We start from the raw sequence: 19,052 nt of genomic DNA on the forward strand, positions 1-19,052 counted from the left end.
GATTTAAAAAAAATGGAGGGTGTTACATTATTGCCGCTTGCCTTTTGCCTACATGTATAATTATATGTATTTTGAATTTTTTTTCTCCACAAATTTTGATATTCATTAAACATAATGGTATGTATAAAACGATAAAGTTTTAAAGTGTCATGAAAATTGTCATTTTCTTATTGTGTTTTATGTATAAAAAACACCAAGGAATAAAAGTTATTTCCCAAATATCTTAAGGGGTGGGTGGGTAGGATATGCATCGAAGTTACAGAAAAGTCCATTTGAAAGCCTTTAAAACATAAAAAAAAAATCATTTAAAATTTGCTAAAACCTTGATTTTACTAAAATATTTGAGCTAATTCAGTTTACCTCACTGCTATTTTCAAAATCAACATTGCTGGTCTTTACTTTTCATATTTCAACCTTGTTTTTTTTTCTTCCTACGGTCTTTAAAAAACAACAACAACATAATTTTCATTAATTACTTGTGTTTGTTCATTCTAAGGGAATAAACCATATCGTTATGTTTTATGTTTGTTTCATTGCAGAATAAACCACATATTCCTGAAATAGCCATTGTTAATTTATCACAAAAACTATATAACTATCTTCATCAGTGAATTATATTTTTTTATGTTTGTTTATTTCTAATGGAATATAAATCATATTTTCATGCCAAGTGATAATATCTATGAGGATTGGAAGCCATGTATTCGAGGCTCGACATTGTGGAATTTGCAACACTTGTAATATCATTTAAACAGAGAATGCATCTCTATAAATACATATACCATTTTGTATTTAATTCTTTACTTTATCAGATTATAAAATTAAAATTTACTGATCAAATCTATCTTTGACATTATGCTTCTTTTTAGGGTTTTGTAATCTCAGTCTAGTTTATCTTCTATCCTCTTTACCCTGTAAATACCAGGTCTGCGTGCATTCAAGCGAGAAATTCACACCTGACATGCACTAAATAAACAAAGGGACTTAATTTGTATGCATTAGATAAACAAAGCCTTTCTTGCGACCAAATTTTATTCGGTGTATATGTATCAGAAAGCGTATTTCACGATCTTTACTTGGACTATTTAATTCATTTATTTTTAAAAATGGCTGTAAAAAAAGGGCATGACGCCTTATAAAAAGAACATTGCGCCACATGAGAATGGCATGCCGCTGCGCCATGCTTAATACTCAAGGAAAAAACTACTTCTATGATACAGTGTAGAATGAAATCTGGCAGATATTAATTGAGAGATACCGCGATTCGAAGATTGCAGCCATGGCCGGAACCAAACTTACAGCAAAATCCGGAACCAATATTATGATTTTAAGGTTCCGGCCGGAACGCGAAGTATCCGGAACGTAAATTATGCGACACCGTCTGACTCTCTGCCTGTAAACTTAATTTTCACATATTCAACTTATTCTCAAGAATCCCTCGGCCAGTCTCAACCAAACTTGCCACAAAGCATCATTGGGTGGAGGTGATTCAAATTTGTTTGAATAAAGGTTCACACCCTATTTCAAGGGGATATACATGTACTTAAGAATAAGTTAAATTTTGGTGGCTTCTTTTAACCAGAAGTCTCTGATGAGACTGTGGCTCTACTGGTCTGTACGTATAACAAAGGAAAAGTAGCATTTGGATTTGAAACTTTGCAACATGCAGCAATAAATAGAATTAAGTATCTTAATGTAGCGTTTTGAAAGTATTTCACAGAAATTTCTATTTTTAGTAACCATGGCAACACCATTCACTGAAATCAAAAACCGATATACACTTTTATGTATCCTAGTGTAGTCTAACTGTGTGCCAAATAAGATTGAAATCAGACCAAAACTGTAGGAGGAGTAATGTTTTAAAGGAATTTTACAGAAATTTCTATTTTTAGTAACCATGGCAAAACCATTCATCAAAATCAAACACCAATTCATCAGATTATGTATCTTAGTATAGTCTAATTGTGTGCCAAGTTATATTAAAATCAGACCAAAACTGTAGGAGGAGTAACGTTTTAAAGTAATTTCACAGATATTTCTATTTTTAGAAACCATGGCAACACCGTTCATCGAAATCAAAAACCGATGCACTAAATATAATCATCTTAGTGTAGTCTACTTGTGTGCTTAAGTTATACTGAAATCAGACCAAAACTAGGAGGAGTAGCGTTTTAAATGAATTTTATAGAAATTTCTATTTTTAGCAACCATGGCAACACCGTTCATCGAAATCAAAAACCGATGCACTTAATTATATATCTTAGTGTAGTCTATTTATATTGAAATCACACCAAAACTGTTGGAGGAGTAGCGTTTTAAATGAATTTCAAAGAAATTTCTATTTTTGGTAATTATGGCAATACCGTTCATTGAAATCAAAAAACCAATGCACTAAATTATGTATCTTAGTGTAGTCTACTTGTGTGCTAAGTTATATTGAAATCAGACAAAAACTGAAGGAGGAGTAGTGTTTAAAAATTGTTTACAGACAGACGGACAGACAGACATCAGACAGACAGGCGGACACATTACTATTGCATAAGCTCTTCTGGTCTCTGACCAGTAGAGCTAAAAATCTCAAGAACCAGTGGGCCAAAAAAGAAACTTATTTGAAAGCTTCATAGCATAGTGTATATTCAAGTTTGTTCAAATCACGATCCATCGGGAGTTCGTTTGGGCCCCAGTTGGAGATCAATTTTTTTTTTTACATTGAAATATAACCTACATGTAGCATTAGGGGAAAATATTTTAAAAATCTTCTCAAGAAGAGCAAAGTCAGGGCCATTCACACTAATATGGAAATATCCTCAGGTAGTTTACATTCAATTTTGTTAAAATTATGATCAGGGATAGGGTGGGGCCACAATAGGAGATCAAAGTTTAACATAGGATTATATAGGAAAAAATGTTTAAAAATCCTCCTCTATAGAAGAGCAAAAGCCTTATTAGTCATGTTAATATGCAAGCATCATCGGGGTAGTTTGGATTCAAGTTTGTTTAGATCACCCCCCCCCCCCGTTATTAAGCTGAGAATACAAAAGAGGATCAGAGTTATACAAGGGAATATGTAGTAACAAGGCCACATTATCATATTAATAAGCAAAACATTCTAAGATGTATGGATTTTTTTTTTTAAATAATAAACTCTGGAGTAAGGGTTAGGCTAAATTCAGAGGTCCAAATTCTACAACATAAATGATTACTGGAGAAAAAAACCCAGAACAGCAGGGCCATTTTAGTCATATTGATACTGAAGCATCCCAATGATTGATTTTGATTAAATCAGAGCCCACTTAGTGCTAGGTTTTTGTTAACAACAAAAGTCAAAATCTCTTTGGAATAAAAGAGGGAAAATTTTTAAAACAGTCTTACTGACAACGAACAGTGGGGCCATAATGACTCAGGTGAGCGTTGTGGTTCGTAGAATTTTTGGTCAGTGTCAGTTTTAAAAAGCTCATTTCTTAGAAAAATATTTTATTTCATGAAATCTTGAGGGCTTTTGTGATCCATGGGGGATTTTTGAACAGAGTGGAATCTAACTAAATGAGGATGCTAACAAGCCTAGGCTTTAAGTTGCTGTTTCTAAAAGTCATCCCCATATAAAAGTGAAACCAAGACAGGGACCTAATTCTGGACCATATGTATAAATTTAATAAACATAAATGTACATGTAGAGTTGATAAAGTTTCTTTCAAACAGTTTTGACAAATTGCGTCTTTCTTGATTTTTTTTAGATAATTAGGAGTTTTCTCGATTTTATTTTCATATAATCCTAATAATTTTTGTGTACGAACCTACACTGTGGCTCCACAGAGATCCCGGAAATCGTGAAGGAACGGATTTGAATTTACAACCCTAAAGAATTGTTTGATATAAGTTTTCATACGAAGTTATCTTTTATTATGCATCCACCTTATCTCCAATGATCAAAATTTAAAAATAAAGTTTTATTTAAAAATGAACTTAACAAGCAGTGGCCTATCTGTTCTTCTTGAACAGAGGATTTCGAAGAATTTCTACTATTTTATTTTCATATATACAAAACACTGAACCACTGAACACTTAGTGACGCGACAACTTCGTCTCTATAGGGCCTTGGATTAAAAAAAAAATGCTCAAATATTCTATAGAAAATTTCGTCAGAAAAACTGACCGATTTATTCTTTAGATGAAGACTTAAACGGAATCTTATTTTCACTAGTTTTTAATTACCTTCTCAAAAGACCGTTATCCTTCATTGTTCTCACCCACGAGAAAAAATCAGAAATGAAAAAAAAAATGTTAACAGAAGGATATCAGATGGGCAACAAACAATATTAGAAAATAACAAGATGTGTTTGTGAAACACTGATGCCCCCGTATGGCAGCTTATGGCGAAGGTTAAAGTTTCTCAAATGCAAGTCAAAATCCAGGCCAAAAGATAAAAAATGTTGATACCCAAAGAAAGATCTTGTCTCGAGGAATACACCTGTGAAATTTGAAAGACCTAGATACAACTGCTCAAAGGTTATGGCGAAGGTTAAAGTTTTTTAAATAAAAGTCAAGGTCAAGGTCAAAGTGGTTGGTATCCAAAGGAAGGTCTTGTCAGAAGGATTACATATGTGAATTATGAAAGCCCTAGCACCAACCATTCAAAAGTTATGGCCAAGGTTAAAGTTTTTCAAAAGTAGGTCAAACTCCTAGGTCAAGGTCAAAGGGTCAAAGTGGTTGGTATCCAAAGGAAGGTCTTGTCACAAGGATTACATATGTGAATTATGAAAGCCCTAGCACCATCCATTCAAAAGTTATGGCCAAGGTTAAAGTTTTTCAAAAGTAGGTCAAACTCCTAGGTCAAGGTCAAAAGGTCAAAGTGGTTGGTATTCAAAGGAAGGTCTTGTCACAAGGATTACATATGTGAAGTATGAAAGCCTTAGCACCAACCTTTCGAAAGTTATGGCCAAGGTTTAAGTTTTTCAGAAGTAGGTCAAACTACTAGGTCAAGGTCAAAGGGTCAAAGCGGTTGATATCCAGAGGAAGGTCTTGTCACAAGAAATACACATGTGAAGTTTGAAACCCTAAGCACCAACTGTTCAAAAGTTATGGCCAAGGTTAAAGTTTTTCAAAAGTAGGTCAAACTCCTAGGTCAAGGTCAAAAGGTCAAAGTGGTTGGTATCCAAAGGAAGGCCTTGTCACAAAGAATACACATGTGAAGTTTGAAACCCCAAGCACCAACTGTTCAGAAGTTATGGCCAAGGTTAAAGTCTCATAAAATTTTGCAAAAGTGGGTCAAACTCCAAGGTCAAGGTCAAAAGGTCAAATATGATGGTACCCAAAGAAAGATCTTGTCACAAGGAATACACATGTGAAATATGAAAGTAATTGCTCCAACCAATCAAAAGTTATGGGCAAGGTTAAAGTTGACAACAGACAGACAGACAAACAGACAAACGGACAAACAGATAAACAGACAAACAGACAGACAGGACAAAAACAATATACCCCCGGGATCTTTCGATCCGGGGGCATAAAAATACTTGAACTTTCAGGTCAGCTAAGCTTTTAACAAAAAACGGATGTCGTTTTTTCTGCTTTGTGTATTCAATCTGCATTTTCTTGCGGCTATTGCACTTTTTCCGATGATCATACTTGAAGATCTAACAATTTAAAATACTTCTTTGTAAATATGTAAAAGAGGTAAACCAAGGCCGTTATCAATTAAGAGTCCCAAAACACGCAACACACCACCACTGGAAGAAGAATTCCACACCGGATTTTAAACAAATTTCCATTGATTGTAAACTGGCTATGACCCTATAAGGGCATTATATCTGCCTGTTCTCTATTCACACGACGTCAACTGCAAGATTCTAATGCTATTAAGATGTAAAGATAACTATAATATCTTGTTTACAATCGTTGTCCTGTTTTCGAATATTTAATGGTGAATTTTTAAGTTTTGGGGACAACGAACCTAAAAATTACAAATTTTGCATAAGGAAGATTGCATCTAAATTATGGTAATTGCTATGACAGTTTATCTATAGAAAAAGTCTATTCAACATTTTCGAAATTATTACGGCAACAGTATGATTTAGCTAGAATATGAATTTGAATTTGCTTCAAATGTTATTAAAATAAGAAGGTTTTGTTTCAGAGTTGGAATTTTTATGTAAAGAGAAAATATGAAGAATGCCAAGAAGTTTCTGCTTTGTTTGTTGGTTCGGCTAAAGTTTGTTGTCGCAATAGTTGGTAAGTCTCGAATGTTGTTTTTCTTCTAATTATCAAGCAATGATTCTACAACAGTTTGTGAAATACTTAAAAGTGCTCCTTTAAAGAAACATAAAGTTATTGAATCATAAAGGACCATTAACCATCAAACAACGACTCTACGTCTTTAAAGAAACGTGAAGTTACTAAACCAACTTTAATTGGTTGATAGGAGTACATCTTCTCTTATCTGCTTTCCCTGATGTTTAGGGAATCTTGGTAATGCTTTTGATAAAGAAAATGCACTTTCTGTTCGTACATTTACGATTTTGAGTCAAAAGTTAGAATATTTATTTAAAAAAAAAATATGTTTTATAATAAACGGTAGACATCCTCTGCAGATTTGTCAGTGTTTATATAACCTTTAACCCACAAGGCAAAAATCAAAGACGGGAAATCGATCGTCAAAATCAATTATTTATCAAATCAAATCTACACTTTGGACAAATCTGGACTTTACGCAGATTAGATGTCATCCGTCAAAAGATTTTTTCCCTATTGATTCCGATACACAGGGAGGCATGGTTTGGACTTGTTAAGGCTTCATCACGCTAGATTAAGCGGGTCTTTCTGACGACCATAACGTCACATTTGTCTTCATTAGGTCGATCGTCTGCCGCTCTGAAAGAGATCGTCTGGTCATCTATTCATTCGGACCAAAATCAATCGTAAAATTGTTTCTATTAGTTTATATGGCCTTTGAGAACTTATGATTAAGTTTTCGCTAGACTGCTAACCAGTCAAAAATCTAAAGGGAATAGCTACCAGTATATTTGTATTCACTTCCACAAATGAAAATGAAAATATCTCTATTCAATGCAATAATTTTAGCAGGCTAAGATTTTCTAACAAAGATAACGATTAAATTGCACCGTCAAAGTCCCACAAAACATTATCACACACGCTAATATAATTAATTACTTAATCGGCAAAGGTATAAAATATTGCACATAAAAATTGTGACGGTTAATTGTTATGATTATGTTTAATGGTGCCACGGCATCAAAGAAGAAGATAAACGCAGGTTTTACATGTAATTGATGAATGATTCACAAATCAAAAATCCACAAACATTCCGATTTAAAGATACAATCGATTTTTAAACAAAAAAAGTTATGAATGTGTCCTTTCTGACACATTCTATTTTGTCTATTCAAATCTGCAAATAGTTAAACATGAATATCTGCAAATACAGTCAACAGTCATATTGCAGATTTTAATTGACAACATAAGATATGTCAGAAAGGACAAAGTAAACTGTTTCATTTCTTAGAGATTTTGTGAAAATCCATGTATTTGATACATTTTAAGAACAATATACGTGTAATGACAGAAAACTTTTGAAGAAGGAATGCTAAAGTCCCATTTTAATTATGCACTATATCAACTTATGAATTAAAGGATATGTTTTATATACTGATAAATTTTCAATAGCATTTAGATTAAATTCGACACCTTTTGGCAAAACTGTCTATATTTCAGCTCTTAGTTCATGTTTTACAAGTATTTGAACTTTGTAGATCCATGTGCTTTTTCCGGACAATTTGAATACGACTTTTTCATAGCAGGAATACCAGAAAACCAACCAGTGGGTAAGTTAACTGTGTTATTCAAGTGTCATTCCATAAATTTTATTCAAAATTAAATTTTGATAGGCAAGAGGGCGTACAAGACCACTAGGACAATCCCACGCTCTAAGACAATATATTTCTAAATTTTTAGAGTTCATGGAAAAGTTAATTTTTCAAAAATACGGTGTCAGTAAGATCACCTTTCACACATTTGATTCATTTATTTTATTGAATAACTTTTTGATTGATAATTTGTCTTTTGAAGTTGACAGTCAGCATATACAGTAGAAAATGGGAATTTTGGACCCGTAAAAATGAATATGAATGGACCAAATTTTCATTCTACATTAACTTTTAAATGTCGGAAAAATAAATGTGAAATCTATCTTTAAATGAAGTCTGAGTCCATTATATATGAAAATCGAATATTTCTGGGAAATTCAACAATTAAACTCGTTCATTGAAACCACATTGACTTAGTGGTTGACACGTTGAACACTGCAGTTTACCGTGATCTTTGGAGAGAGTTCGAATCATAGGTGAGACTCCACATACCATAGAAATGATAGAAAAATGAATTCCTCGCAGTAAGTATTTCAATGAAATAAAGGAATCAAATACACAAAAGATGATTTTGAAAACACAATTTTTGAAAAATGTAACTTTTCCATGTACATTTATAATAAAGAAATATCTTGTCTCAGAGTAGAGGATTGTCCTCGCCTTATGCGCCTCAATTCTTTGTGGAAAGACACAAGACATTTAGCCTGTGTAAAAAATGTATATGAGGATTTTTCTAGTTGAAAATTAAACCTTAATCGTTGTTTAAGAATTACCAGGGTATTGTTCGTATCTTTCAATTTATTGCATGTCGGCTCGAAATTCAAAACAATGCATGAATAGAACATAATGTACACCAAATATACTCAGGGAACAATACTATTTAAAGAGTCTTCTGCAACTCATAAACGTGATTATCCAACAGTGTCACTAATCATTCCAAGCCTTTAATAAATGTAGACATCAGTTAAATTTACAAAACCGTGTTAAACAGCTGCTTTTAAACAGATATTGTCCATAATTTTATCTTTTTGACAATGGAAGACAAGCTAAATATATGTATGATTGATGTAAATTAAAATTATTTTCTCGAGAAAGTTCTCTCATTTTTTAATGACACACACACGGGGGTATCATGCACTGCACGAGATTGAGAGGTTTTATTTCTTTAAAATTTTGGTAAAGGGGGGAAAGAAGGAAAAAAACCAAAATAGTTAACCTCAATGTTTTCTTGCTCTATTGTGCAAATATGCACAATGCTTCTGTTCTGTATCCAACATTTATATTATTTTCAGGGTCCATAATAGGAATACTGCCTCTTACCGGAGGCCAGGATGAGGTCAGTCTGACCCAGACCTCGAATCCTTACCTTCATCTTGACGTAGATTCCCGAAACATATCTCTCATAAAGGAGCTTGACACGGACAAAGACGATAATGGCGCCAAATTGATGTCCGATGTTATCCTACAAGTCATCTGTGTACCGAAGGGTACCACGAGAAAAGTAAGGGTAAAAGCTCTCTCAGACATGTGAAATTTGTGATTTTCCTTACAGATATTTTTTAAGAAAAAGATACATGAAAAAAAAAACGCCGCACTTCTTAATTTTTATGGCATTTACATGTATCTATAAACGTTATATATATATTGTCTTGTATTTATTTGTCTTCTTGCGCAATGAAATAGCAGAATATTTCACTGTAAGTGCAGACTGTGTACCAATCCACTGATCTGCTCATATACTGTTATTATAATTAAATTGATATATTTTTTCACAAAGAAAAATTATTGGATAATGATACTAGTATCATTTGAATGCTTGAAACCTTAAATATACAGATTAATAGGTATAGAAAATGTATAAAACAAGTGTAAATCTTAACACAAAACGAGCTTAATGCCTAATTAAATGTGAGGTATAACTGAAAAGGAGGGAGGCAAGCACCAGTATACAAATTCTTGTACATATGTCTCCTTTTGTTTTAAAAAAAAAAAATATGAACATATTTTTCAGAGTTCACTTACAGTCAGAGTTCTGATAGAAGACGTCAATGAACACAGACCAACATTTCCCAAAAATCACTACATCATAGATTTACCAGAGGTAAAATTCACAATCATAGATTTACCAGAGGTAAAATTCACAGAGGTAAAATTCACAATCATAGATTTACCAGAGGTAAAATTCACAATCATAGATTTACCAGAGGTAAAACTCACTACATCATAGATTTACCAGATGTATACTTACCTAGCAAACATCTATAGCATAAAGATACAAAATCAAAACACTAACAAGAAATTATGTGCAATAAAGCACGAAAATAATTGAAATTCTGTCATTGCTATTCATTCATTTTGAATTGTTCCCCTTTCTTCCTTACATAGGACACCCCAGTAGAAACTGTTGTGTTTAATCAGGTCAGAGTGACAGATAAGGATGGATCGGGCTCGGGAAATGATCTTATCCATTTCAGCATACTCCCTGGTTCCTATTCGGTATACACCTATTCATCTGTTACCTTTCTTCTGTAAAATCTATACGTAATAGTTAGAGGTTGGGGATACGTCATAAAAACGTTAAATATACAATTATATTTAATTTTACAGGAGTATTTTGATATACATATCTTGAGAACTGAGGTCACGTTGAAAAAACAGCTCGATTATGAGACAGTACATTCCATGACAATAGAAATAGAGGCGAAGGTGAGAAAAAGTCTTGGATGATTATCTTTAGCTTTGTATACCAACCTATCAATACAGATCATCAGTATTGTTAGATCAGTTTGTTCATCAGTAAAATAAATGTACTGAAATTGTTTAACCCACACACGTCCTCAAAAAAAAATACTGGATTAAAAATTCCATTTTGTGTTTTAAAATGATATGCTCTTAATTTTTTGTGTTTATTCCGACAGGATGTACTTGACAAAAATTATGGAGTCATGATTTATAGATTTTCGAGTATTTAGTACATGTAACATTTAAAGGTGCTTGGACACAGATTTGAAGTTAACATTTTCTCAAATTTTCTGTATAATTTCATGACTTATATGTTGCTATAGCATTTCATACTAAAATATAATAAAAATCTTATTTCATCTCGAAGTTATTAAAACTTCGAATTTCTGGACGCGTTGGATTGACACATCCTTGCGCTTTCGCATATTTTAATTTTATTCTTAATACTTAAGAAAAGTGGCAATTTTGTTGTGTATTAATGAAAAATATTAAAACTATTACCCAGAAAATTCAGAGTAGAAATGTTCGAAAGCAAAACCCACTCACAGTATTGTAAGTCCGTGCTCAGTGGTGTGTGCAGAGTTTAACAATTGAACACACCTGGTGAATCGTAAACATTAACAATAACAGAGCTCGTGCCTTGTTTACAAAAACAGTTTACGTTTCACGGGTGTGTTCAATTTGTTAAACTCTGTACACATCACAGAGCACGGACTCACAATACTGGTGAGTTGGTTTTGCTTTCGAACATTTCTACTCTGAATTTTCTGGATTACAGATGTAATATTTTTCATTAATACATAACAAAATCGCTTCTTTTCTTAAATATTAAGGATAAAATTAAAATTTGTGTAAGTGCAAAGATGTGTTAATCAAACGCGTCCCGGAATTCGTAGTTCCAATAATTTCCAGATAAAATAAGTTTTTAATTATATTTTCGTGTGAAATGCTATTGCAATATATAAGTCGTGATATTATACAGAAAATTTGAGAAAATATTAAGTTCAAATCTGTGTCTAAGCACCTTTAAAGCAAATTTTAGAATATTTTCCTACAATTCACACTAATGGCATTTGCACAGAGAAAAGTTAATCCTGTGTTACAGGTTCTTACTTGACAATGTTACTTCTACATGTACATGTACATGATGTGTTTTTTTTTCTACCTGTAAGGATAATCCACAAAAAGGTGAACCTCTCAGCTCTAAAGCCGTCCTCACTTTTAACATACTGGATGTAGATGACCTCAATCCGACCTTCACACATGACACCTATTCTGTTAGAATGGACGCAGACACTCTCCCTGTAAATAAGAATTCCCTTTTATTGTATTCAGATATCACACTATCTACTTAATTAATATCTGGTATATTCGTTTGAAAAAAGTAACAAAAATAAATAAATATTTCATTATGAACACGTATAAATCTTTGTGTTTCTGTTAGGGTAGCTTAGTTCCAGTAATGCCTCCTATTAGAGCCTACGATGGAGACAGTTTGAACGCTTCCTTAAAATATGAACTTGTTGGTAAGTAACGGACATATTAACTTGATTTGGGAAAAGTCAAACTGAACTTACATCAAATCTATAAACAAATCTGTTTGATTAAGAATATCATGTAAATGATTTTTGCTACAAATTATATAAGTATTCCTAATTTCTTTTCAGATCCGCAGAACCGCTTTGTTATAGACACCACGACTGCCGATGTAAGCGTCAATGCTAAACTATCGGACGGGAAATCAACTCTAGTTTTAAAGGTCTATAATTTGACTAAATTGTCTTACCTTTATTTCAAAGTTCTTACAGAGAAATGGGTTGAGACTTGTTTTAAGTGGAGCAATTTCCAATATGCCAACATGAAAATAAAAACATGCTAAAATCATCCGAAAATTAAAAAAGAAATATTTGGAATAGCAAGAGAGTGAAATCAAACTCATAATTTAGGACCAGGCTTTTTGACATCATAGAAAATTAACTGCTTCTTCTATAAAAATGGAACTCGTAAATTTTCATATAGATCTTGTGATTGGTTATCTACAAAAAGTACTTTGTTAAAAATTATTCTGATTCTACACACAAATACTATGAAGATGTTATTAAAAAGATGCTGGAGTTTCTTATTATAATATCTATGTTATGCAGTCTTTGGAGACCAATTATTTTAACAATCTGTCGGAATTTCAATTAGCCCTTTATTGTGCTCCTTTATTAGCTGACTGTTTTCATATTCTTTAAAGCATAATTTGTTAAAAAACAGCTTTTACATGAAAAGAACAGAACTCTCGCTGTGGCTTTCAATTCAACATTTAGATGTATCGACGACATTTTATCAAGTAACAATAGTTGGTTTTATTCATGAATGTCAACTTGATATACAATTGACATGTACATGTATCCTAGTGAACTCGAAATAGAAACCACAGAGCCCCCTTGCCTCTGTTTCATGCTTGAATGTTTTACTGACTCTACAATGGAGAAGATTAACAACTAAATTAAAGACAGCAGGATGAGTTCAGCTTTTCCTATTGAACTTTTCAACTTTCCCTATTGATGTAGTAAAATTCCGCAATTACCTGTATATAGTAATGATTCAGTAAGAAGTTAAGTTTTTAACGATATGTATCTCGTTTAAAATCAGCATTTTGTAAATTTTCTGGTTGTTATATAATGATCTTGCAAACACAACCTATCTTAGTAGTATTGAAACTGACATGTTTCCAACTAATTGTTAGCCCATTGCTTTTATATCAATTTTACAATGGAATACCCCGTTTTCCTGATAAACACAGCGGATTCACGGCGGGTCTGACCAATCAACAGGGGATGCTTAGTTCTCCTAGGCGCACCTGATCTCTGGTGTTTCCAGGAGTCCTTTTTTCTTTTTTCTTTTTTTATAAAAAAGCCTTATTCGTATACTTTTCTGGATATATGAGATTGATCACTGTTCGCTATCTTCACCTTTTACTTTATATAAATGTACGTGTGTATATCAAATTTGCTGTTTTAGGCAACACAAAGAGATAATCCTATAAGACAGGGCATAGCATTGCTACAGCTTACCATCATCGGTCAAGGTAACAGTTTGGGACCTTCTTTTGCCCAGCCTCGTTATCATGCTAGTGTATCTGAAAACGAGGCTGTAGGAACAACTGTAATCACTATCACGGTTACAGACCACAATCAGGTATACGGGAACATCAAAGTCATCAACATTTTTCCTATTGAATTGTAACGTTATTAACCGAGAATAAATTGTCATATAAATGTTATTTTTAAATTTTGTACCTTTTAGTGGACGTCGTTACGTTACTCCATTGGAATACAGGCAACACACTTCACTGTCAATAATAAGTAAGCAACTCTAAAATTAATCTTGATACAACATGAGGTTTACATTAGTATTAAACACAATGATAACTTTAATTGTCTGATTAAATCAAATGCATTAACAAAATTAATATTGTCTTTTAGATAAGCCTGTATTATTCATTTGATCATATATATGTTTGCAGTGGTGATATCATACTTAAAAAGAAAGTTGATTATGAAGAACAAAGCCAGTTTGTCTTCAATTTAACGGCTGCGGATGAGTTCTATGTGAGTAGTTATGTCTCCTAACATCACTGGTGAAAAATATATATCTATAATTCAATTTGTGAAATATTCATATATTTTTGGCAGTCGGCTTGGACAACAATAACAATTACGGTAACCAATGTCAACGATAATGGACCACAAATATCGGAAAGGGAGATAACCGTGAATGCTGAGAGGGTAAAAGGATCTCAGATAACCATTATAAAGGTAACAAATTTGAAGCCATATTCAATATTTATTTTTTTGTGATATTCTTATGTCCGCTTTTCGCTCTGTTTTCCCATAATTTGAAAATGCATGTGCCTCTCTTTAAATTGAAGTACATGCATGTACAAAGCAATTACCTAAGTCCACTTCTCTCAATGTAGCCCTGGTCTTCATTAGGCTACAATTATAATGTATTGTTGAATGTAAATGATAAAAGTCATATCGACTTTAATATTCTTAGAATTACATGTAAAAATATATTAAATTTAATTCACCATTAGAGAAAGTTACACTCTTGAATGTTTACATTGTTTTATTTTTTGCGTGTTCACAAATAAGAGTAGAGGCCTTCCAAATCAATACAATTATGTCCTATCACGAAGAGGTTAAATTATACGGCGATTTTTGTATGTTTGATCAGGGGGTACCTCTTTTGATCCGTAGCTTTGTTCTCATTGTAGGCCGTGGACAAAGATCCAAACACATCACTGACGTTTTCAGTCGTAACCCATAAAAGGTAACATAACTATTTTGATAGTAACTAAGTATATAATTTCATATAAATCATAGTATTATCAAAAAAGAGTTTGTGCTACTATAAAATTTTGTTTTGTATAGTTTTTCTTGCTTTATACTATGAAACTTTCATTTTGATTGTTACATCCACTCAAACTCACCGAGAGAATAACATGACAAAACGACAATTTGATTATCTGTGTTTTTCTAATGTTCTTTTTTCTGCTTCTTTTGTGGTTTTATTGATGTACTGTTCATTTAATTTAAAGAAGAAGAATATAATTAAAGTTTAACAATATTTAACAATATTTTTCTTTCCGTCCAATTTTACATGTACCAAATAACATGAGCATTAATATGTGTTATATAATTTGTAACTTCAGTATTGTTTTGACTTGTGTGTAACTTTTAAAAATGAGAATTTATTGATAAAAGGAGTAAAAATAATTCATTTTATTAAGAATTTGTGTTATAATGTGTTTACACTTCAGGATGAATAAAACCGTGAATGACAAGGAAAGGTCACAAGGAATTCTATTGGTCAGGGTGTTGCAAATTAATTCAGCAACACGCACACCGGTGTTTGCATAATTTGTTCATGATTAAGCTAGATTGATAATACACTCAACCAAATTGAGTTGCCTTTCTTAATGGAGGGTTTTATGAAAACTCTTTTTTTCATGTCAATTTCTTTCTTTCTTTTAAAGAACAATTGACATAAGATAACAATTTGAAAGTCATTGCCTAAAAAATTTTTAGATGGTTTTTAATAAATTATTTTTATACAGAAACTTGCATAGCTTATAAAACTCATGTATTTTTTTTTCAGCCTGTTTGCTGTATCACAGGAAGGGGTCGTTTCACTTACAGGAAGTGAGAATGACTATGTAAGGGATGAATACGTCGTTGTGATAAGTGTCAAAGATAACGGATCTCCCCAGCTTGAATCTGTTGCCGTGGTAACAGTCGCCTTTCCAGCTAGAGTTATAAAGGATACCAGAGCTCTGGACATGGCCTCTAGCAATGATCTCGTTGCGATAATTTTAGGAATTGTAGCAGCCATACTTCTATTTGTCATAATATTTCTTATCATATACATCATCCGCAGGTATTATATTTGACTATTTCATTAAAAAAACATGTTGCATCTCTTCCCATATTAACATTCTATTTAATATCGATTTTAATTTTTTATATATATAATATTTGTGGAAATACATGTATGGGGGTTGATATAGAAGTAATGTGCTACGAAATCGAAAGAAATAGGAAGTGAACAACACAATTTCATATGATAATACCTTAATGTTTTGTGACTAGCAGGTATATATAATACTTTTAAAAATATAATAATAAGCAGAAAGTTTGGTTGCATATTTCGCCACACTACAACAAGGACGTGTTTATGACCTACTTTATGGACTCCATTTAGTAAGTCCATAAAGTTATGAATTCAAAATATTTCACTAGCATTGTCATTTACATCTTTTTCATATTTACTACCAACGTGCGCCTTTTTACTTAATTGTTTTATTAAAATAGCATTTTAACGGTTCCAAAGAGCCTGCTTTGCGCAAGTGTTCTGGTGTAGATGACGTTAAAGGCTGACGGATTCTCCACTCACTTTCTTCTTTGCTTTAATCCATGTATTTTTTGACCTTCTTTAAAATTACAAAGATATTTTTAGTCACTTTTTATATCAATAAATGTGAAAATATATGACGTCATGTTGTGGCGTTTAATCAGGTATCAACCTTTCCCTCTTGTTACCTAATAGGCAAAAGAGCATTAACTTTTTATTATTTTAGATGATTTGATATTGAATTTTAAAGGTCGACTGTACAAATTAAGAAAAGTAAAGTAAATATAAACGCCTGACTTCCTGTTATATTTACATTTAAGAGGTACGACATATTTCTGCATTTAAATAGGCAACGGTCACAATATATTTTTAGCACTAGTGACATTAGTTTTTTTTTTTCAACCCTCATATATGATAAAACCATTGACTTTAAGGCTAAAAAATTGCATAATTGTTTTCAGACGACAGTTTGTAGAGGAACAACTTGACCGAGCAAAAATACGACAAGGCATGGATCCTCGGGGGTTAACATATCAGCGAGGGGATCCATCCCCGGACCCGTCTTCTAAAATAGACATTAATTTTGACGGTGATTTAGAGGAGGCCTCTGATATAGACAGTCATACTACAATACAACAAAATCCTCTAAATTTTAGACTTCCTGCCGCTCGTCAGAACGGCGAAATACAGATAGAGACTGCTGTCATCCCGTATGATGACAATTTTGAATATCAGAATCATATGAGAACTTTCCACGTGGAGGAAATCAGTAGTAACAGTGACACTAGTGATAGCACTGGCGACAGTCATAAGGTGTTAATGGAAAAACACAAAAGGAGTCTGAGAGTAAATGCAAATTCATTATCGTGGGCGGGGTCAAATCCGCCATCTTCAACATTTGGATCAGATGTAAGTACAGTTAACTACTGGTGTTTTAAGCACAAGTCTCTTTATTTAAATATTTGAAACAAATTAAGATACGAAAGAATTAACTAAACACATTGGAATATATTCATGTATTTTTGCAGAAAAAATTAATGATGACCTATTATCGCTGTCAATAGGTAAATGCATGTGAATCGTGAAATTAGACTGCCTCATTTTGATTTAATGCGAGTAATTTTTTTTTAATCTGCTATTTTTGGTTTTTGCATTTTCTATAATTTCAAGGTATTGTTTATATATATATATATATATATATATATATATATATATATATATATATATATATATATATATATATATATATATATATATATATATTACATTTTGTTGATACTTTGCATGATAAATTTTTAATATAACTGTTCGAAGTTTTAAAAATTACTTTTGAAAACAACTAAGTTTTAATTTACATTTTAGTTTGCACAATATATCATTTAACTATATAAACCTTTTTAACACTTTGGAACTGATTAAATGGCTAAATGACGAAACGGCAAATAATGAATATTTTCCACATATATGCAGTATTTAACTAATAAAGACTGTTTTTTGGTTGTCTCTTTTCAGATCATAGTCCCGGAGGAACAGGTCACAAAAGAGAAGCCAGAAATTACTGTTTATTTCTGACACGCCTTGTGCAATATATCATATAATTAACAATTCAGATGGCAATGGCAACATATTGCTGATATTTGCTGGGAACACTGCATCTGATTATCAAATAGTTTTATTATTGAAAATCATGTAATACTTCGTGGAATATTCATAAAATATCAAAAATATGTTAGAAATAAAAAAGAATATACATGAAACTTCTTGAAATTATAACTTAAGCGAGAGAATATCCGCAAGTAACGTACGAGTATAAGCAGAAATTTTAACAAGGATTCAATTTTGTAAGTTTTAGTGAGGGTTTAAGATCGCTTTTATGGAATATATATCGCTAACAATTCATTTCAATGGTTTCCGTTATCTTTCTAGGCATCATAAAATCATCATGAAATTACTTCTCGCTAAAATTTGCTTTGGTTAAAATTTCAACGTGTACAGTATTTAAAATGTTGCGTACTTTACTGTGGAATCAGTTGTTTTAAGACAACATATCTTGTTAAAGAAAGCTTTAATTTGGTAGTTTTTGACTGGGAGGCTGGCCGGTTAAGAGATTACCCTCCCCCTCCCCCCCCCCCCAAAAAAAAAACATTGTTATTGTTGTTTGTTTGATTTTAATGGCGCGTAAAAAGTAGTGCATATTTTTCTTGAAAATAATATATGCAGACAAAACAAGCCTTGAAATTTCGATGTACATGTATCGGTTTGAGTGTAATACAGAGAGAGCATTAACAAACAGAAAAAAAATTCAATGGTAAACATTATTTATGCATAAACAATTTAGAAATTCAAGAATTGGAATAAATAAGACCCGAATACGAGCGAAAGAAAGTTCCTGAATGCAAAGTCTGACTGTGATTAAAAAACAAAAAATGCAAAAAGAGAAGAAAAAATATGACGTAATTTATTGCTCGATTTTAATTTTATTTTTCAAGAGCTGATTGTGTAGCATATCATCATTACAATAACCGA

General features: G+C 32.3%; 1 protein-coding gene across 4 annotated transcripts in view; it reads left to right on the forward strand.

Moving 5' to 3' along the window:
- LOC133180964 (protocadherin Fat 3-like) overlaps window positions 1-18,283 on the forward strand; it is a 37,237-nt gene extending 18,954 nt beyond the window's left edge. For 2 of the 4 annotated variants that reach the window (XM_061315443.1, XM_061315442.1), the window contains exons 3-19: window positions 6,134-6,228; window positions 7,767-7,838; window positions 9,173-9,381; window positions 9,892-9,981; window positions 10,266-10,376; window positions 10,488-10,586; window positions 11,795-11,926; window positions 12,067-12,148; window positions 12,290-12,381; window positions 13,632-13,808; window positions 13,917-13,975; window positions 14,137-14,221; window positions 14,306-14,428; window positions 14,890-14,945; window positions 15,774-16,052; window positions 16,988-17,435; window positions 18,039-18,283. In XM_061315443.1, coding sequence (XP_061171427.1) covers window positions 6,162-6,228; window positions 7,767-7,838; window positions 9,173-9,381; window positions 9,892-9,981; window positions 10,266-10,376; window positions 10,488-10,586; window positions 11,795-11,926; window positions 12,067-12,148; window positions 12,290-12,381; window positions 13,632-13,808; window positions 13,917-13,975; window positions 14,137-14,221; window positions 14,306-14,428; window positions 14,890-14,945; window positions 15,774-16,052; window positions 16,988-17,435; window positions 18,039-18,098 — 2,241 coding nt within the window. In that variant the 5' untranslated portion in view covers window positions 6,134-6,161 and the 3' untranslated portion in view covers window positions 18,099-18,283. Of the gene's footprint in view, window positions 1-6,133; window positions 6,229-7,766; window positions 7,839-9,172; window positions 9,382-9,891; window positions 9,982-10,074; window positions 10,087-10,265; window positions 10,377-10,487; window positions 10,587-11,794; window positions 11,927-12,066; window positions 12,149-12,289; window positions 12,382-13,631; window positions 13,809-13,916; window positions 13,976-14,136; window positions 14,222-14,305; window positions 14,429-14,889; window positions 14,946-15,773; window positions 16,053-16,987; window positions 17,436-17,554; window positions 17,591-18,038 lie in introns of those variants that run through there. The other 2 variants (XM_061315444.1, XM_061315445.1) reach the window with 2 other exon arrangements.
- The last annotated feature ends 769 nt before the right edge of the window (window positions 18,284-19,052 follow it).

The sequence above is a fragment of the Saccostrea echinata genome, unplaced genomic scaffold (genome assembly GCF_033153115.1).
Source record: "Saccostrea echinata isolate AGI-Se365-2 ecotype Australia unplaced genomic scaffold, CSIRO_AGI_Sech_v1 ptg000008l, whole genome shotgun sequence".
Lineage (NCBI taxonomy): Eukaryota > Metazoa > Mollusca > Bivalvia > Ostreida > Ostreidae > Saccostrea > Saccostrea echinata.